At 39.3% G+C, this 22,317-nt stretch overlaps 1 protein-coding gene across 1 annotated transcript in view; it reads right to left on the bottom strand.

Moving 5' to 3' along the window:
- Window positions 1-22,317, bottom strand: part of PTTG1IP2 (PTTG1IP family member 2) — an 86,827-nt gene that overhangs the window by 51,229 nt on the left and 13,281 nt on the right. The window contains exons 4-6 of the mRNA XM_042249122.2: window positions 22,138-22,231; window positions 18,880-18,941; window positions 16,460-16,525 (exon numbers count right to left, since the gene is read on the bottom strand). Of these exons, the coding sequence (XP_042105056.2) occupies window positions 16,512-16,525; window positions 18,880-18,941; window positions 22,138-22,231 (170 nt within the window). The 3' untranslated portion in view covers window positions 16,460-16,511. The remainder of the gene's footprint in view (window positions 1-16,459; window positions 16,526-18,879; window positions 18,942-22,137; window positions 22,232-22,317) is intronic.

Below are 22,317 nucleotides of genomic sequence, written 5' to 3'. Positions count from 1 at the left end.
AAACTAACCATAGAATCTTGTTTCAAGAGTTTTTCCAACCCTTAGAATCACAAATTACTTCACAAGTCATAATGTAAAAGCAATGAAATACTCTACAAAAGTGTTCAATAGAATTTAAATTTTTAACTTAAGGGAATTTGGAAGTTCAATCATTCTCATAGAGGCTGTATGGATGATTAAAATCCTAAAGGAAGCCTGAAAGAAAAAGGACACAGTCATTACTGGAAATGTAATACAATGTTAACTCTCAGGTTTCACTTTAGACTAGAAAGCTTAAGTTCAAGGCCATTATACCAATTTTCATAGAAATGTAATGTTCTCCAACTCATGGTTCTTCCCTTGAAAAGCTGTGCGTGGGTAATGGTGATTATCAACTCAAATTAGTCACACACACCAGGGTAAATTGGAAAGAAAAGCTTCTTCAATTACTCAGACTAACATAAGTGATTTATTTCCTTCTGCTGACATGAAAGGAAAAGGGTTGAATGTTCGTGAGGGATAGCATTTATCTGCCCTGCTCTAAGGTCAGGGAGCTCACTCAGCACAAATATTCCCAGAAAAGGTTCGACTTGGCAGAAAAGAAACCATCTATTCCAAAAGGTTACCACTTCGGCTCGACTTTTCATCTGCTGTGATAAAAATCCTGTCCAGTCCATTATTGTAAGGCAGCAGCTGCTCTATAGACTGATAGCCTCCAAAAGAGAGTAGTTTCTCATAATCCCCAGGGCAACTCCTCCACTTCAGACTATTTCATCTCCTGACACCATTCTTCCTCACAACCTCATGGCTTTGCTCTTTCATCTCAAATGCCTAATCCCAAATATTTCTCTACATTGTCAGTTCAGTTCAGTTCAGTCGCTCAGTCATGTCCGACTCTTTGCGACCCCATGAATCGCAGCACGCCAGGCCTCCCTGTTCATCACCATCTCCCGGAGTTCACTCAGACTCACATCCATCGAGTCCGTGATGCCATCCAGCCATCTCATCCTCGGTCATCCCTTTCTCCTCTTGCCCCCAATCCCTCCCAGCATCAGAGTCTTTTCCAGTGAGCCAACTCTTCGCATGAGGTGGCCAAAGTACTGGAGTTTCAGCTTCAACATCAGTCCTTCCAAAGAAATCCCAGGGTTGATCTTTAGAATGGACTGGTTGGATCTCCTTGCAGTCCAAGGGACTCTCAAGAGTCTTCTCCAACACCACAGTTCAAAAGCATCAATTCTTTGGCGCTCAGCCTTCTTCACAGTCCAACTCTCACATCCATACATGACCATAGGAAAAACCACAGCCTTGACTAGACGGACCTTAGTCGGCAAAGTAATGTCTCTGCTTTTGAATATACTATCTAGGTTGGTCATAACTTTTCTTCCAAGGAGTAAGCGTCTTTTAATTTCATGGCTGCAATCACCATCTGCAGTGATTTTGGAGCCCCTCAAAATAAAGTCTGCCACTGTTTCCACTGTTTCCCATCTATTTCCCATGAAGTGATGGGACTGGATGCCATGATCTTCGTTTTCTGAATGTTGAGCTTTAAGCCAACTTTTTCGCTCTCCTGTTTCACTTAAATTGAGCTGACTGGAGGAGGAACCAGCAGCCCACTCCAGTATTCTTGTCTGGAAAGTCCCATGGTTGGAGGAGGCAGGCTACAGTCCATGGGGTTGCAAAGAGCTGAACATGCCTGAGTGACTAAATAACAGCAAAGTCAGCTGGAAATCTGATCCTCTCAGTCACGTCTAAAACAACCCAAACTCCTTTTAATGACCTAAGCTGCTCCTGCTGCTAATTCAATTCAGTTGTGTCCGACTGTTTGCAACCTCATGGACTGCAGCCAGCCAGGCTCCTGGGTCCATGGGATTTTTCAGGTAAGAATACTGGAGTGGGTTGCCACACACTCCTCCAGGGGATCTTCCAGACCTAGGGATTGAACCTGTGTCTCTAATGTCTCCTGCCTTGGCAGACAGGTTCTTTACTAGTGATGCCACCCGGGAAGCTCTTCAGTTCAGTTCAGTTCAGTCTTTCAGTCTTGTGTCTGACTCTTTGCAACCCCATGGACTGCAGCCCACCAGGCTTCCCTGTCCATCACCAACTCCCAGAGTTCATGCAAACTCATGTCCATAGAGACAGTGATGACATCCAACCATCTCATCCTGTGTTGTCTCCTCTTCCCACCTTCAATCTTTCCCAGAACCAGGGACTTTGTTCGTAGTGATGCTTTCTAAGGTCCATTTGACTTCACATTCCAGGATGTCTGTCTCTAGGTGAGTGATCACACTATCGTGGTTATTTGGATCATGAAAATCTTCTTTGTATAGTTCTGTGTATTCTTGCCGCCTGTTCTTAATATCTTCTGTTTCTGCTACGTCCATACCCTATAAATTCCCACATAAGCTGATCGCTGCCTATGTTTCCAGCTTAACTCTTGCTCAGTCCAACCAACTGAAGTCCGCTGAACTTCAGTTTCTCCAAAACCCCGAGCTCTGGCTCACTCTGGAGTCCCCAGCTGGGATGTTCCTCCTGCCCAGACTGTTCCTCATCATGCCTGGGTCCCTGTTTAAACTCCACTCCCCTGGTGCCTTTGCTATTTATCTCAAGTACATTCACCACCTTAATTTCCCCCAATTTCAGTCCTTTTGTTCTTTCCAGCCGTGTCACAATTTTTAAATTATTTTTGTTTGCTCCTCACTTCTTTTGTACTTGGAGAAGGAAATGGCAACCCACTCCAGTACTATTGCCTGGAGAATCCCATGGATGGAGAAGCCTGGTAGGCTAAAGTCCATGGGGTCACAGAGAGTTGGACACAACTGAGAGACTTCACTTTTCACTTTCTTTTGTACTTATCCTGGGATCAGGTTTTTTTTTTTTTTCCAGCTTTATTGAGATATAATTGATATAAAACAGTGCATAAGTTTAAGGTATACAATGTGTTGATTTGATACTCATATATTTCAAAATGCTGACCCTAGCTGTTACATCCATCACCTTGCACAAACATCATTCTTTTCTTGGGGCAAGAACGTTGAAGATCTACTCTGTTTGTAACTTTCCAGTATATAATGTGATATTATTAGCTATAGTCACCATGCTGCACATTAGATCATCAGAACTTACTGTTGTAACTGGGAATTTGTACCCTTTAACCAACAGCCCCCCTTTGCCCTGATGTTGTCTGTCTTGTTTACACGGTAAGCCCAGTGACCGGCCACAAAGCAAAATGCAATAAATGCTTATTCAATCAAATCCATCCTATCCTGCTCTTTTTCTAACTCCCTTTGTTCATATTGGACTCAGAGCAAAATTAACCTGTCATTTATTCAAATATCATTATTATTCAAGGCAACACACACACCTATTATTAATGTATGCCAGGGACTGTAGGTGCAGCCATTGTTTACTGAGTATTCATTATGTGCTGGAAGTATTTTACCTGTGATATCACGTTATAGCCCCATAATTATGTAAAAAACAACTAGTTTTATCCCTATTTGAAAGATGAGGCAGCTGAGACAGAGAGAGGTCAATATGTGTTCCAGACGTCACAAACTGCGATAAAGCTGAAATTCTGTATTCTATCCAATAAAACACAATTTCCACCGACAGAGAGGGGAAAGGAAAGTGATCTGCAAATGTAAAGGGAAGAGATAACAGTTGCTTAAGGGAGACCAGGAAACTGTGTTTGAAGGTGGCATTTAAGACAAAAATTGGGGGAAAAAAAAAAGCATTTTGACAAATGAATATGAGGAGTTGGTATAAAGGGTCCGCGTCAGAAAAAAGATTTAGTGAGAACAAAAATACAGGGAAAGAGACAGCAAGTGGGCACAGGAAATAGTAATAGGAGAGTTACTATATGTTGTCCCATCTTTTGAACCCAATTGTGTATGTCTTTGCCTACATCACTGAGAATTTGAAAGTGAAAGTGAAGTTGCTCAGTCCTGTCCGACTCTTTGCAACCACATGGACTACAGGCTCCTCCATCCATGGGATTTTCCAGGCAAGAGTACTGGAGTGGGTTGCCATTTCCTTCTCCAGGGGATCTTCCCAACCCAGGGATTGAACCCGGGTCTCCCTTATTGCAGGCAGATGTTTTACCATCTGAGCCACCAGCGAATTTACCTATGGCTAAAGAAAGAATGAAAATGTAATCAACATTTCAAAATATCAATTACTGTGGACCTATTTTGTAAGTTATTAGTTACTCCCTTCTTCAATACCTATTTCTAGTAACTTTTCTCTCATCAACTGGATTTTAAGTTTTTTGATGGCTTGTGTACCTTGTCTTACGGGATTCCTTGGTGGCTCAGCAGTAAAGAATCCATCTGCAATGAAAAAGATGCAGGTGGCCCACCAGGCTCCTCTGTCCACGGGACTGCAAAAGGATTGGACACGACTTAGCGACTAAATAACAACAACCCTCGTCTTACACCTTCATCAGCGGGGTTATAAAAGCTGACTCTTGAAAACGTCAGTGGACAAGAAGAAAAGTCAGAGAGACCAGGGATAGGCATTACACATAGTGATGTCAATGATAACATACCACCCTTGCCCTTAAGGAGTTATGTTCTGACACAGAGATGAATTGATTTGTATAAATTTATGTAATACAGCAGATATGTTAGAAGAAATATTAATATAAAGGGCTAGAGCTCTAGAATTCCATAAGGCAAAATTATTTAAAAAATTAACTCCAATAGGTATTTAAATTATAATGACATTTTCCAAAAGTGTTTATGGACAACTTTTTTAAGACTAAGAACAGTAAATTTCTATGATAAAGAATGCTTACAGAATAAAAGCTTCTTTGCAACAGTTATTTACATAGAACAGCAAAGAGTCTCATCTAAAATTTTATTAATGTACTTACTATGAATTCTCCTCAGTGAATAATCCAATGTAGCATATGTCCCCTATCTATGGCTTTCTATAATCAAAGTTCTTGACTGGAGAAATTTAAATAACTTTTCTTTCACTTTCTGTAAAAACCAATGACCTTCAGTTTCTTCACATATTCCCACCAGTCTCCCATCAGAACATTTATCTAAAGTCCCAAAAAACACACACGCACACACACACACCCTGCCCCTCTAATGCTTGTATTAGGAACCAACCGAGTTGAAGGCGTGGGGTGATTTTCCCTCATTTATCCTACTGAATGCATATAATTTGTCTTCATTCATGCACTCTAGAGAGTGCCTCACACTCAGCCTTCATGTTACAAGCCTCACTGGAAAACTGCTACAAAAATCATGAGAGGTCATTGGCATTTTTAAAAAAACTGATGTATATGATAAACTAGGATTTGATGTTAACAGAACTTTAGTATTTTAACAATACTTTGTTGGTTTTTTTGTTGTTTAGTCGCTAAGTCATGTCCAACTCTTTGCGACCGCATGTGCTATAGCCCACGAGGCTCCTCTGTCCATGGGATTTCCCAGGCAAGAATACTGGAGTGGCCTGTCATTTCCACCTCCAGGGGATATTTCTGACCCAGGGATTGAACCCGCATCTCTTGGGTTCCCCACACGTGGATTCTTTACCACTGAGCCACCTGGGAATGTAACTTAATCTTCTGTGGCGGAATTTTAGGTATTATGCAGGGTAGTGATGATATTCTTTGAAGCCTGAGTTCCTCCCATGCTCAGCTGCTCAACTGTGTCCGACTTTTTGTCACCCCAAGGACTGTAGCCCACCGGGCCCCTCTGTCCATGGAATTTGCCAGGCAAGAATTCTGGAGTGGGTAGCCATTCCCTCCTCCAGGGAATCTTCCCAACCCAGGGATTAAAAACAGGTCTCCTGCATTGCAGGTGGATTCTTTACCATCTGGGCCGCCAGGGAAGCCTGAAATGATCAAGAAGGTTTGTGAATTCTAATCTAAAACGTCATTCAAGTCTCCTCCCAATTTCATGCTGTCAGCTGCGCCCACTTGAATGACTGGCACTCTCCTAAATTGTCTTCCTGCCTCCATCTCCCCTCTCTAAACCATCCATTCATCCCATCTCCTGTCCTTCTCCCCTCAATGATACCATCAAGATACATTTCCTTACAAATGTGATTGCTATTCTTCACCTTTGCCAAAGCGTGCTTCTACATTTCTTCCAAATAAAGTCAGCATCTCCTTTCACTTTAAAAATGAAGCTCAAATTCCTAAGTGGGGGTTTCAAGGTTCTCCAGGAAAAAGGGCCAGATGCCTTTCTCATTACACAGTATCATGATTACAAGCTCAGACCCTAGAGCCAGCGCGCCCAGCTTTGAGACACTACGTGGGACTGCTGCATGCACTCGTAGAGGCTGAGGTGTCCTGAGTGACCGCAGGTGAGGAGTGAGCAGGGGTAAACGTGCAGCCCACCGCTCACCAAGCTATGCCTCAGAACAGGGCTTCTGCAGGCTCAGAAGAAGGGGCACCATTTTCTGTTTCACGTATAGGCGCTGCTGCTGCTGCTGCTAAGCCGCTTCAGGCGTGTCCGACTCTGTGTGGCCCCATAGACGGCAGCCCACCAGGCTCCCCCGTCCCTGGGATTCTCCAGGCAAGGACCCTGGAGTGGGTTGCCATTTCCTTCTCCAATGCAGGAAAGCGAAAAGTCGCTCAGTCGTGTCCGTATAGGCACTATTAAGGTTCTTTTTTTTTTTTTTTTAATTTTAGTTTTTATTTTTTAAATTTTAAAATCTTTAATTCTTACATGCATTCCCAAACATGATCCCCCCTCCCACCTCCCTCCCCATAACATCTTTCTGGGTCATCCCCATGCACCAGCCCCAAGCATCTTTTCCCTTACACATTCAGCGGAGCTAGCACTAAGACTTTTCTCATGGGGCTGTTGTGAGGATTTAGTGAATCACAGCCCTCAGGGCAGGGTCAGGCAACGAGTGCCCAGCAACCATCAGCGGTTAATCACGCCCCTTCCCTGTTCCTTATGCATTAAAGAAACAGAATTGGCTTACTAGTTTATTCCTGTAGAACTGTGCTTTTCCACCTTCATGGCGTTCATCGATCCTTCTGCTTTCTTTCCCCCAAACTCCATCCCCTAGCAGCTCTAATCTCTGCCTGTCCACGCTTCAAACTCAACTGAGCTGCCATGATTGTTGCCGTGAAGGGCTTACTGCGGCTGCTGCTGCTCAGTCGCGTCAGTCGTGTCCGACTCTGTGCGGCCCCATAGACCGCAGCCCACCGGGCTCCCCTGTCTCTGGGATTCTCCAGGCAAGAACACTGGAGAGGGGTGCCATTTCCCTCTCCAATGCATGCAAGTGAAAAGTGAAAGTGAAGTCGGTTAGTCGTTAGTGACCCCATGGACTGCAGCCTACCAGGCTCCTCCAGCCATGGGATTTTCCAGGCAAGAGTACTGGAGTGGGGTGCCACTGCCTTCTCCTTGACCCCTACAAATATGAGCTATCTAGACTTTAACTCAACTCCGGGGCACCTATGGACCCCTGTTGTGGAACTTGACTATACTACTATTTGTACTATCTAAACTTATATATCTTAAGACCTTGTCCTCCTCAAAAGATTTTAAGTGTCTAAAGGTTAACCTGTAAGTTTCTTCCATATGTTTCTACAGCACCTACAGACCTACAGGGACATAATAGGCAATAACAGAACCATTTATTGAGTATCTACTATATGCCAGGCACTACAAAACTTACTTCTCGCAATAACATTTTTAGTATTGCTTTCCCCTTTCCTGTAGAATGACTTAGTATTTAAATAATTTGCTTAACAAGCAAGCAAAAAGTCTGATTCAACTTTAAAATTCATAAATTTAAATTTATGAGAGTTTTATTATAATTTTTGAAGTATACTTTATTTTTTTATTATGAAACAGTAAATATTTTTTAAAGAAATTTAGAAAATGTAAAAAAGTAAAATTATTCTGAATCCCACCACTGCAAATCAAACACTGTAAACATTTGGGTGTTAGAATTTTTTTTAGTTACTACCAATAATATTTCATCATTTAATTCGGTTTTTACCTATGGCTAATTCATGTTGGGTTTTTAATTATATATTAAAATCTTTATAATCAGTCTCTCTAATTATCCAATTTTTATTACTCTATAGTAAAATCTATAATAAAGACCAAAGTGAACACCAAAAAATAAATAATTTGCTTAGCATTAAACAGCTCAAAAAGCTTCTCCAGTGGCTCAGCAGGTAAAGAATCTGCCTTCAGTGCAGGAGACCGAGGAGATAGGAGATGTGGGTTTGATCCCTGGGTCAGGAAGATCCCCTGGAGGACGAAACGGCAACCCACTCCAGTATTCCTGCCTGAAAATCCCATGGAGAGAAGAGCCTGGTGAGCTACAGTCCAAAGAGTTGCAAAGAGTCAGACATGACTGAGCATGCGAGCAAACAGCCCGAAAGTGCTGGGCCGAGAAGAGAACCTAAGATCTTGCTGGTTCCGGGACTAGACTCTACTTCGTGGCAGTATCTTGCCAGGCTCCTTCCGTTGGCCAGGAGCTACCACTTACTGACTGCATATTATATTCTAAGAGCTTCTCCTACATTTTCCCTCAATTTCCTTGCAAAGTAGTTATTGTTATTCTTATCCTAAAGGAAATCAGTCCTGAATATTCTTTGGAAGGACTGATGCTGAAGCTGAAATTCCAATACTTTGGCCACCTGATGCGAAGAACTGACTCATTTGAAAAGACCCTGATGCTGGGAAAGATTGAGGGCAGGATGAGAAGGGGATGACCGAGGATGAGATGGTTGGATGGCATCACCGACTCGATGGACATGAGTTTGAGCAAGATCCGGGACCTGGTGATGGACAGGGAAGCCTGGCGGGCTGCAGTCCATGGGGTCACAAAGAGTTGGACACGACCGAGCAACGGAACTGAACTGATGTGCCATGCCCAATCGCTTCAGTCGTGTCTGACTCTGTGACCCCATGGACTGCAGCCCGTCAGGCTCCTCTGTCCATTGGACTCTCCAGGCAAGAATACTGGAGTGGGTTTGCCATGTGCTCCCTCAGGAGATCTTCCCAACCCAGGGACTGAGCCTGTGTCTCCTGCGTTACAGGCAGATTCTTTACTGCTGAGTCACTGGGGAAGCCCATTATTCCTATACGCAGCAAGAAATCAAGGCTCAGAGATATTCGCAATTTACTTGAGATCTTACAGTGAATTAATTCCAGACACATCTCGTAAATCTGACCCCTGAACTCTCCCATCTCCCCAAAAGCCTTGTCACATTTTAGGAGGGCCCTTTTAGAAAAATGTTACTGCCTTCACTGATTTTTAAAAATTCCTCACAGAGTCTCATTTAGGTTGTTCTATTTCATTTGGATACCCTTTTGACAGAAAGCATCACTATATACATTTATATTGAATAGAAAAAAGTTAATCCCTGCATTATATTTTATGAACTTTTATCTTTATATATCAACTATTAATCCTGCGTATTATAACTTGGCAGAAAAATACTTGTTCCCTAAAGAATTTGATAGAAATTTACATAAAAGTGACCTTGATGTCAGAAAAAGTTATTGATATAAAATGATTTAGACACCTTTTTGACAGAAAGTATCACTATATACACTTATATTGATAGAAAAAATAGTAAGTAAATACTAGGTCATTAAAAAAAAATAAAAATAAAATAAAACTACTGGACCTGCAAAAAAAAAAAAAAATACTAGGGTCAGGAATCTGTTGAGGGACTTACACTTAGGGCTTGGCATCATTAATTTCACCAGGTCATTAGCTTGTGCTGTGTTTCTATTATATTCCAGTTATTTGGAAGGTCAAGATAAAATACTAATGGGAGAAATATCAATAACCTCAGATATGCAGATGACACCACCCTTATGGCAGAAAGTGAAGAGGAGCTAAAAGCCTCTTGATGAAAGTGAAAGAGGAGAGTGAAAAAGTTGGCTTAAAGCTCAACATTCAGAAAATGAAGATCATGGCATCTGGTCCCATCACTTCATGGGAAATAGATGGGGAAACAGTAGAAACAGTGTCAGACTTTATTTTTTGGGGCTCCAAAATCACTGCAGATGGTGACTGCAGCCATGAAATTAAAAGACGCTTACTCCTTGGAAGGAAAGTTATGACCAACATAGATAGCATATTCAAAAGCAGAGACATTACTTTGCCAACAAAGGTCTGTCTAGTCAAGGCTATGGTTTTTCCAGTGGTCACGTATGCATATGAGAGTTGAACTTTGAAGAAAGCTGAGTGCCGAAGAATTGGTGCTTTTGAAGTGTGGTGTTGGAGAAGACTCTTGAGAGTCCCTGGGACTGCAAGGAGATCCAACCAGTCCATTCTAGAGGAGATCAACCCTGGAATTTCTTTGGAAGGAATGATGCTAAAGCTGAAACTCCAGTACTTTGGCCACCTCATGTGAAGAGTTGACTCATTGGAAAAGACTCTGATGCTGGGAGGGATTGGGGGCAGGAGGAAAAGGGGACGACTGAGGATGAGATGGCTGGATGGCATCACTGACTCAATGGACGTGAGTTTGAGTGCACTCTGGGAGATGGTGATGGACAGGGAGGCCTGGCGTGCTGCAGTTCATGGGGTCGCAAAGAGTCGGACACAACTGAGTGACTGAACTGAACTGAAGGCAAGAGTACTGTAGTGGGTTGCCATTTCTTTCTCCAGGGAATCTTCCCAACCCAGGAATTGAACCCAGGTCTCCCGCATTGTAGACAGATGCTTTAGCATCTGAGCCACCAGGGAAGTCCAAACAATAGGCACTGACATGAATACCAACATAGATCTTGAACTAAATAAATGCCAAGAACAGAGAGAAGAAGGGGGAAAGGAAAGATTCAGGATCAGAGTCAACCACTAGATTTAGTTAAGATTTTCTAAGAATACCATGTTGAAAAGGAAAAACTTGGAGGGGGGGGTGATTTTTCTGGAAATTAGTCTGACTTATTTATGGGAAAGCAATAACACCCAGTTAATATGCAACAACTTCCAAGCTAATTAAAAGATACTTAGAAGATATTACGTTACATGACTTGAATATCATTACTCCCTTTTGCTAGCGTTCACTATTTGATTGGAAATATCCTACTGGTTTGCGGGGGGAAACAACAGGCAAGTAAGTGAAGGTAGAAGAAAATTAATAGAACCAAGATCTTCCCAAGCAAAGAATCACTCCAAAAGAGTGGAGTTATAGTAACCTTCATTATGAAAGTACTAGTTTCCAGAGCTTCTAGAGGATTCTGAGGAAAACTGGACATATTTGCCATGCATTATAAATGTATAATTACCATTTAAATGGGGAGAGAAAGCTGGTGAGTGAAATGAGAAAAAGGCATTTTCTTACAGCCAACCAGAAGTTTGCATTCCGGGCAATAATCATCTCATCTACAGAGTCAGGTTAACAAAGCTATTGCTGTCTGCCACTCACCCTCTGCTCTCTTCTACCAGGAGAAACAGAAAGTTAAATCTACCTCCATGATTTTCAGTCCCAAATTTGCTCATGAGGCTCTGGCATGCTTGACAGATAATTCAACAGCATATGTTTACCAAAGGAAAAAAAAAAAAAAAAACAGAAGTGACATAAAGGCATCTCTTTTTATTCTCCCTTTTTATTATTTGAGGACCCAATTTATAAGAATAAGTGAAAGTTTGGAGTAAATTCCTATTGGTTGTACAGTCGCAATGATTAGGGTCATCTCATCTCACCTACAATCCAACGAAGACTTTCTTTAATAAAATTCCTGTTTGTGGATTTGGCCAGGCAGCAACTTGAATGTGGAAAATACTGCCTTATTCCAAAAAGGCATTGAACATCCTTTTCAAAGGAGTTTAAAATGTGTCATGTAGATTTCAAAACTCTGGAAAAGTATCAAAGGTGTTTTTATTGGACAGTTGAATAATAAAGAACAGAAGGTAAAAGATTTGTCAAGAATCACACAAATTAAGCGGAAAGACACGTATCACATGTATATTTCAGAAGTCTAATCTATTACTTTTGGATTACTGCTACATTTCTTATGAGACTGGCTACTTTTTAAGATGTCTTTGCCAAAATCTGTCTGAATTTATCGGGGTGGCATATATTGACTGGATTAATTTTTGCTTCCATCTTAGGAACTCAGTATTTAGAAGTAAGAATATAAAAATGGAAGATGAAAAATTAATAAATCATGAAACGAAAACCTATGTATACAATATTAACCATGTAACAAAATTGACGGGATTATTTAGTTACATAATGGCTACCCTATTTGGGCTTTTCTTTTGTGTCTTCTTTTGTCAATTTTATTTGGAATCTTTGAAAATATTTGTTACAAGTCAATGTAATAAGATAGGCAATGGTCTTTTTCATCATCTAAACCAGAAATCCATAAACTGTGGCTGGCAAACCAAACCTGGCCCTCTTGTTTTCTTGCAAATAAAATGTTATTGGAACACAGTTACATACATTCAATTATATATTGTCTATGGCTGATTTAGCAGAATGATAGTGAAGTTGAGTAGACCAGGAAACGCCAAAAGCCTAAAGTATTTGCTGTCTGGCCCTTTATGGAAAAAGTTTGTTAATTCCTAAATTGTTCCATCTCTTAGTGTCCTAGAAGACATTTTAATCCCTGGTGACAAACCTACAACTCCACTCTCTGTCCCATTCGATCTGCTTTTATTTCTACTTCTTCAAAACAACCATTTTTCAATTGCCTTTCTTTTCCTAGTAAATCTACCATCTTCTGTTTACATATTTTTCCCTTCTCGGTATCACAATTAATTCTATTCCAAAATTTATTTAAATATAGTCACATGTGGCCCAATCTCTGCATAAGGGCAATCAAAATAATAATAATGGAAAGATATAACTGAAAGAAATGTTACTATTCCTTTGGGTTGTAAAGAAAATGTAAAAGTTGAAATGGAGGAGTGTGCTTTTTTAAAAGAGTAATAGAACTCTTGAGAGTCCCTTGGACAGCAAGGAAGTCAAACCAGTCAATCCTAAAGGAAATCAACCCTGAATGTTTCACTGGAAGGACTAATGCTGAAGCTCCAATACTTTGGCCACCTGATGTGAAAAGCTGACTCATTGAAAAAGATCCTGATACTGGGAAAGGATGAAGGCAAAAAGGGGGCCACAGAGGATGAAATGGTTAGAGAGTATCACTGGCTCAAAGGACATGAATTTGAGCAAACTCCAGAAGATAGTGGAGGACAGAGGAGCCTCGCATGCTGCAGTCCATGGGGTTGCAAAGAGTTGGACATGACTTAGTGACTGAACAACAACAACATTTCAAATCCTGTCTTCCCAGCACTGCTAATCTCAATATTCCCCCCAAATCAATGACAGCTGCTGTGGTAGATGGCTGGACCTCCCTTTCCAGAACAGGGTACCCATTCCTCCAGCGGCCAGGCTGTCTTTGGTAATTGCCCTCAGTCAAAGGGAGCTGCCCCAATCAAAGTTAAGTCTCCTTTTGAAGAACGTTCCACATTTAATGACAGTTGATACAGAGGTTTGGGCCCCTTTGTCTCAATTAGAGAGCCTACCAGGTCCCAGAACGCTCCGTAAAATTGCCTGAGGTCTCTACTGTGATTCTATGACTCTTTTTCCCCTTCCCGAGTCTCCTTTTCTCTCTCCCGCACACGAGTTATTCCTAAGAGCATTCTCCAATAAATTCTTACAGGAAAAACTCTGCCTTGGAACCTATATCCCAATTTAAGATAGCTCCCTCTTCTAATACTCTTTCTCTCATTTCATTCTCATCAAAGGCTTCCTTGAATCTCAGTCTTTCTAGCTCTTTATTCCTCTCTGCTCAAAAGTCCTGTTTGCTCACAATCCTGGGTCAATTCTTTTCCTCTCAATAGAATTCATTACCTTTTCTTCAAATTTACTGGTTAGACATGAACAAGAATTGAAAAGTAGTTCTATAATTTGTGCTAGTATATTTTTATGTCTTATTTTAAGATTTCAAAATATTGCCTTATAGAAGACACTTTGGGGCTGGAATATCATGTCTATTTTTTAAATGTTTCAACTGTTTCATTTTTAACATAGTATCTAATCAAAAAGCATGAAAATTGTAATTTTTACATTATGCATTTGAAAGTCTTTCTATGATGATTATATGGTCAAATGCATAGTAAAAGCTCTTCTGAAACAACATTTTCCCTCTGCAATAGCATTTTATTCAAAATAAACTGCTCTGCTACAAAAGGTAAACAGCAAGGCAGCATAAGAAGACCTAAATTTAAAAGATATACTAATATCATCAAATTTTTCTTTGGTAAGTCTGCTCTGAAAAGAAGAAATGAAGGTTGGAGGAAAAAGAAAAGAGCAAGCAGAAAAAGAAAGAAGAGGAAAAAAGGAGGAAGAAAGACAGGACAGGAAAGGACAACCAACTTGAAACAAATCAAGAGGAAATTACTGTAAAATCATGAGTTACTTTACATGTAGAACCTCTGAAGTTCGAGAAAGACTATCTTTCCCAGACACCAAATGTTTAACTTTTTGAAATTTTCAGCATTGGTGCTAGTTAGAATAAACAACTTATCTTTATTATACTTGAACTTAAAATTAAGAAAAAAATGGAAACAAAAAGAGTTATGTGAAGTGGGAAGAAGTTTAATACCATCTCCAGATATTAAAATAATTTACATATCCTCCATAATTAATTAAGGTGTTAGGGAATGAATAGCCAGACAAACCAATGGCAGTCAATAGATATACAAAAGTATACTCAAATATGTATGGAAATTTAATGTATGAAAATGGTTCCATCTCATCACTGATATAAAGATGGACTTTTAAAATAAATTATGTTGGATAGCCATTTGGAAAAAGACAAACCTGGAACTGGATCTCACATCATATATTACGCCTAATTCCAAATGGATCATAGAGCTAAATGTTAAAAAATGAAGCTATTTCAGATTATTTTCACAGGATAAATTCCCAAAAGTGACATTTTTGGGATTTAAAGAGTAAAAAGGATTAAGGTTCTTGATTCATATTAGCAAACTGATTTTTAGAACTCTTGTACTAATTTATATCCCCAAATGTATTATATGTCAGTTCTATTCTTATTCAAGCCTGGACAAGAACTGTGTCCTATTTTTTAAAACATTAAATAAAATATGTGTGTGGTAGAGCGTAAGCTTTAGGAGCCTTCAGTTGCCCTAGGCCTTTCACGATCCTGGGAATATGTGTTATCAGAGTCAAACATTTTTGTAAAATTAAGAAAAGGATGATACAAAAACAATTTTTAGGAAGGTCTCCAAATTCCATAAGTTTCAGACCCCACAACACCAAGATCAACTCCTGGTCATTTTATTAAACTATATGCAATTGCTCCTTTAATATGTCACAAATGGACAAATCTAGAAATTTCAAATGATTCAACTAATACATATAGTTTTAGTGATTCATAAGAGGAAAAATCTCCATTAACTAATAACAGAATCACCAAGTCAAAGAGTAACTCAAAACAGGTTTTGACAGATATTGTCAGGTTTCCTTTTTTAAAGTTTGTAAAGATACCCAGCCCCTCCCACAGCAAACAGACGTACACGTGTCCCTCACAATGGTGGGTATCCACCAGCACGGCTGCACGTTCTCACTTGCGCACGAGACTCCTGGTTTACACCTGTCCTCCCAGCATACTTGTTAACACTGCCCCTTTTACTTTCAAAATGGTTTGGATGACAGGTGGTCATCCAGATGTCATCGGTCTTTTAAACTCTAATTTTTCTCCTGGAGACCATTCTGGCTTCTAGGGGGCCTTCAGGCTTCTGGGAGTTACCTGCATTCTCTTTTCCCTCCTTCCTTATTCGCCTGCACTGACAACTGCAGAGTCATCGAGTTACGGAGCAGCACGCCTCTAGGTAGGGACTCCCTTTCTCTGTACACGGAGGCTGGATGTAGGAGGTAGCAATAAAAGTATGCCTGTGTGTTTATCCTGTTGAAAGTCAAGCACCTGTGTGTGCACACAACATATATGCACACACACCACACAAAGCCAAATTACTAATTGTTTAAATCCAGCTGTTCACCATCCAACATGCCAGAGGTATTGGCAAGAGGGTCCCAGCACTGGAGCAGGAGCTGAGCAGGGTGACCTTTATTTGCCTCCAAGGGCTGAGATTCTGTGACTTCCCTAGAAACATTTGTTAAGGGCTTACTGAGCATGAGGGAAATTCTAAGAATTTTGCTGGTAAAAATCTCATTTTGTCTTCAGACAAAATGACTAATTTAGTCACTGTTACTAGAGAGTATTAATGAATAAGTAAACTAAGACATAGACAGGTCAAGTTAGTGGTCTAGTATGACATACTTAGTAAATAAAGCCCAGATTTCAACTCAGGGAGCCTGACTTTGGAGTTGTTATAGCTCCATTTTCTGGTTCATGTTTCAGGCACTGAAAATCACTTTACATTTCACAGATTTTATTTCCATTTACTTTCTGAACCACTCTGATTACATTTCTGAAAAGCTTCATTACAGAAGGGAGGGAAGTCATGCAGAAAATTCATGCAATATAATTTGAAAGCTTACCATTGAAGAAACTTCCTTCTTCTCTATCTGGGCAATCCAGCTTTTCAGTTATCTATTCATTATATACTGTGAGAAAAGATAATCAATTTACCTTTTCAACGTCTTCCTAAGCAAAGTCAATAATGACTTACCTAATTTTCAAAAAAAAATGCTAAACATAAAATATCTGTGAATATCATATGATTTCTATTCTGAGATTTTTATATTGTTGTTTAGTCATAACGTTGTATCTAACTCTGTGACCCCACAGACTATAGCCCACCAGGCTCCTCTGTCCATGGAACTCTCCAGGCAAGATTACTGGAGGGGGTTGCCATTTCCTCCTCCAGGGGATCTTCCCGACCCAGGGATCAAACCCACATCTCCTGCAATGCAGGCGGATTATTTACTGCTGAGCCACCCAACTGCTATTTTAATATTTAAGGCTGAAATGACATAAGGTATTATCAAATTGGGTGTGAGTCAAATAAAGAGAAAAAGGCCAAATATTTGGTGGTGACCACAAGACGACTTGTCTCTGATGACAGAAAGCCTGTGGATGCTCAATGAATTCCTTTTGACGAGTCTCGTTTTCTTTATTCACCCTTTTAATATAGGCAGTCCCTTAAGCCTGAGAAGTTTCTTCTGAGTAAAAGTAAAGCTGCTTTGTGAATTTGATTGCATTATATTCCTACAATGAATCTCCTGTAACTAACTGTTCTCAAAATGTGAATACGTAACTGTTTCTACCTAAAATGAATAAATATCCAACTTTGTGCTCTTTTGTAAAAAAAAAAAAAAAACCAACCTGTTATTTTATATTGGAGTATTGCCAATTAACAATGTGATAGTTTTAGGTGCACAGCAAAGCAACTCAGCCACATACATACAACCCTGTGCTCTTTTCAAAGCATTTCTCCTGGCCCAGTTTGCTATGGAATTGAACGTGGACGGGCATAAGTTGAAATGCCGCATCGTTCTCTGCAGTCCTCTGGTTTGATTTCAATGCTAGGAAGCAGCAGTAATTGATTTCAATGCTAGGAAGCAGCACTTTAGCTCCTCTCCTTAAACAGCTTTTTTTTTTTTTTAATTTATTTTTAACTGGAGGATAATTGCTTTACAATATTGTGCTGGTTTCTGCCATATATCAAGATGAATCAGCCATAGGCATACATATATCCCCTCCTTCTTAAACCTCCCTCCCGCCTCCCACCCCCCATCCCACCCCTCTAGGTTGTCATAGAGCATCAGCTTTGAGCTCCCTGCATCATACAGTACATTTTCACTGGATATCTGCTTTACATATGGTAATATAGATGTTTTAATGCTACTCTCTTAAATAGCTTTTCCAAATAGTTCATGATCCTGTTACCATCAAAACAATTTCTATGTAACAGGAGCTAGGGGTTAGCAATGGAGTCAATACATGCTTGACAGTTGATCCTTAAACATACAAAGTTTACCTTCTCATTCAGATATAGTATCATGTCCCAGAGGCCCAAAACAGCACAATAAGCTGGATATCCTCTGACATTATTTTTAATGGAAATTATGAAGGACCTTGCAGTACCCTTTCATCAGTCAATATTTTATGGTTCAGTCATCCAGGTGAACAAGGGTACTATGGTTCTGACTTTAGTTGGGCTTCCCTGATAGCTCAGTTGGTAAAGAATCCGCCTGCAATGCGAGAGACCCTGGTTTGATTCCTGGGTCGTGAAGATCCCCTGGAGAAAGGATAGGCTACCTACTCCAGTATTCTTGAGCTTCCCTTGTGGCTCAGCTGGTAAAGAATCTGCCTGCAATGCAGGAGACCTGGGTTCAATCCTTGGGTTGGGAAGATCCCCCGGAGAAGGGAAAGGCTACCCACAGTATTCTGGCCTGGAGAATTCCATGGACGGTTGATGGGGTCGCAAAGACTCGGACATGACTGAGTGACTTTCACTTTCCAAGGTCCAAGCATGGGTGTAAGCATGTGAGAACCTACCCAGAGCTGTCCATGTTTAGCTGAAGGAAGCAAAGATTTGAGTTCTGGGTAAGGAGGAATCTTGTAAGAAAGGGAAGTCTTAAAGAATCAAGCTGAAAAAAAGTAGAGAGAGGGTCAGTCGACTAAGTAAGGCAAATTGTTTTGGGAAAAGTCTTCAAGGATTTCTTAAAGCAAAGTTAATTTTTTGTTGAGTTCTTTTTGTGGATTGGGAGTAGGCGGAACTGGGAAAGCTATTAATATCCAACCCTGACTGGAAATTTTAGTCTTCTCTATCAATATGATAGTTTTTACCCATCTTAGATTAGCTATTGAGGTTACAAGAATATGTTTTAGAAATGAGAACAGTATTTAGTACTCATACTTTAATTTTGATGCCTGGAATAAGTAAGGGGAAGAATTCTAATTGTGAGTTACTGAAAGAGTATGGGCATTTCATCAAATAAATTAAAATACTTGCCAGGATCACCCCCATGAGGAATGTAAACTGCGTGTGGTCTTCCACCAATATAGACTCGAGTTCTGTTCAAAAGGGTGGTAAATTTAGAATTAGTAAGGCTTATTTTGAAAATAAATTTATCATTGGAGTTATTTTATTTCATTAGATTACATTTATATAATGTTCTATTACCATTGCTTTATCACATATTAAATCCTCCTTATATTTATCCATCAGGAGACTTAAAGTGTTTGATTAAGGATATGGTAATAAAATTAAAATAAATGAAATGTCATTTAAAATTTCAGTAAGTTAGCAGTAGAATTAACAACTGCTAATTTACTTCTCCACATCTTCTCTCAGTAGGATGTAAACTATGGGAAGGCAAGGATTTATCTTTTCTTGCTATAATTATGTCCCTAGTGACAACCACATTACATAAGGCATAATAAATACTCAGTAAATATTTACTGAAATAGATGAGAGTCAAGGAGGCTTTGAGTAGATGAATAGTTAAACATTTATTTTATCTGACATTTGGAAATTTTAAAAGTCCTTTAACTTAGAAGCATATCTGCTAGATAATAAGACCATTAGATCAGATATAATAATCAATATTTTAATGCCCCATTACTCATTCATTTTTTAAATTGAAATATGGTTGTTTCTGGAACCCAAGAAGAATCTTTGTATTATGAAGCACAATAAGTCCTTAACACAAATTTCCCTAACAGGATGCAGTTCTCATGGAATTAATAAGATTTCCAAAATTAAAAGATGCTTGGAAGAAAAGCTAAGACAAATCTAGACAGTGTGTTAAAAAGCAGAGATATCACTTTGCTGACAAAGGTCTGTGTAGTTAAAGCTGTTGTTTTTCCAGTAGTCATGTACGGATGTGAAAGTTAGACCATCAAGAAGACTGAGCACCAAAGAGTGATGCTTTCGAAGTGCAGTGCTGGAGAAGGCTCTTGAGAGTCCCTTGGTCAGAAAGGAAATCAAACCAGTCAGTCCTAAAGGAAACCAACCCTGAATATGCATTAGAAGGATTGATGCTAAAACAGAAACTCTAATACTTTGGTCACCTGCTGCAAAGAGCCAACTCACTGGTAAAGACCCTAAAGCTGGGAAAGATTGAGGACAAGAGCAGAAGGGGATGACAGAGGATGAGACGGTTGGATGGCATCACCAACTCAATGGACCTGAGTTTGAGCAAGCTCTGGGAGATGGTGAACCACAGGAAAGTCTGGTGTGCTGCAGTCCATGGGGTCACAAATAGTCAGACACGACTTAGCCACTGCACAACAACAGATCTCTAAATGAAAACAAAAAAAGAAGAGATAGATAGCAGGTGAGTAGCAGCGCAAAACCAGAATGAGGGCAGTTGTTGGCCCATATTTGCAGAGGTTTCAGAACTTTCCATTCAAACTACAGAAGCTTCAGTGATGGATATTTGCTCGGGCCCCTATTCTCTTGTGGGAATAATTAGCCACTTTACTGATAAGCAACTACGCAAAAAAGTGATGACACTTATGAAAGACCAGGGCCCTAGGGGAAAATATAGGTATTTTTTAAAAGAGCAACATGTTTGTTACAGCCTTTTGCCACACATGTAATGTACACTTTTTGGTTCTTCCTTCCGGGTATATTTTTATAATAAGATGTAAAGAATAAGGAATTATCTTCTATCTTACTGTTTCTTTTATCCTTACATGTGAATAAGAAGAGGATAAAAAGTCTCATAGCCAGAAAAATACCAAGTCCTAGAAAAATTAATGGTCTTAAGTAAGCGAACAGAACATTTGGCTAACACTTATTTTTTCATACAGGTACATTTTACTTACAGATGGGCCTATTAATGTGCCTTTGCCTTATCAATGGATCTGTCTATCTTGTCTATGGGTTCTTCTTGAAAAAGGCATACAAACTGAAGGAAGAAAGTAATATTGTGTTGGCTTGAAGGAGAATGGAGAAAAGCTTCTCAAAGTGTATGGACTATGAAAATATTTTCCATACCTTTTGTGAACTCCTTTTGAAAAAGTTACTTGAAAATACACTCCAGCAAAAGAAAAAAAGAATGAATTCTGAAAAAAGGAAGATATGGGATCCAAAAAGTTCTTCTAACTCAATAGAGCAGTGAAAAGAAACTAATTTTTGTAAAGTATACCAGGAAGTCAGAGTACTTTTAAAGAATATTTATAAGAAGAAAATGAATATAGTTTACCAAATACTAAATGAGTAATCACAGTGTTAAGAATAAAGATACATGTGTCCTGTGTCCTTTTTGTCAAGAAATAATGAAGGTAGCTAAAACTCCAGGAAATCCAAAAGCTGTATAAGTTACAATGTAAACATGAAACAAGCTGAAATGTATCATGATTTTGAGAAATGGAGAGTAAAGAAAGAGACTGTTTGGTCGGAACACTAGGTAATTCTTTGTTAAGCAATACATGTTTGTGACATAGAATTACCTTTCCTATTTCCACTTCAGTTCTTTTCTAAACATTATTTACACAATCATAATATGTTTTATTCTTTTTAATAGTAAAAAAAATTTAGATTCAAATTATAGAGTAAGTATTTCAAGATATAAATAAAGTTACAGAACAGAATGCAAATATTATACACTGAGAAAAGTCAAATGAGTGAGAGAGCTTACTGAATTTAGGAGCTAGAGAGAGAAGAAGACACATGGAAGGAAACAGGTTTCCAGATTTTCTGATGTTAATTAATAGGAAAACTATTGATAGGTAGAGAAATAGAGGGCTAAATAGATTACTCAAAGTGAAAAAGATAGCCAACAGAAGAAATATTAGGCATCTTAACAGCTAGTAGTGAACAAGGATAGGTACGATTCTAAAATAGCAAAACAATAATATGTAACAGTGAAAAACAAAAAGAAACATGGATCGTGCAAGATACATTTTTCAGTTTTCATGATGGGGAGCAGATAGATAATATCTAAAGGCAATAATCATGAAAAAGAGAAAAAGCCATATTGTTCAAAGATTTGGAGTTAACCAAAAGAAGAACTACAAATATAATCATACTAACAGGATCACTTTTGGAGAGGAGGTGTCAGAGGTGGAGTGGGGAGTGGAAAAATTAAACTTTTTATTTGACAATTTTCTGTACTTTTCAAAAAAGTGATGTGTCCTTATCATATGGATACATGTATTATTTTTATTACATAAAAAGGTAAACCATTTCTTGATTACTAGCTCATTCTCTTCACTGATATTATCCCAAAGTGCATTCTTACTAAGGATAAAATGAACATACCTCTGTAGGTAATGTTGATAAATGCAGAATTGACAAATGAAGGCTATAACCATGATTACAAGGAGTAGAAGCATCAGGAATCCAAACACGTCAACTGAAATGAATGAAAAGAACTATATTTTAAGCCAACAGAAGGTTAATTTCTCATAGTTTCATCATTTCTACTACCATGCAGTCTGA

Source organism: Ovis aries, chromosome 4, assembly GCF_016772045.2.
Source record: "Ovis aries strain OAR_USU_Benz2616 breed Rambouillet chromosome 4, ARS-UI_Ramb_v3.0, whole genome shotgun sequence".
In the NCBI taxonomy this organism is placed as follows: domain Eukaryota; kingdom Metazoa; phylum Chordata; class Mammalia; order Artiodactyla; family Bovidae; genus Ovis; species Ovis aries.
This window is presented reverse-complemented; position numbering and strand designations above follow the sequence as displayed.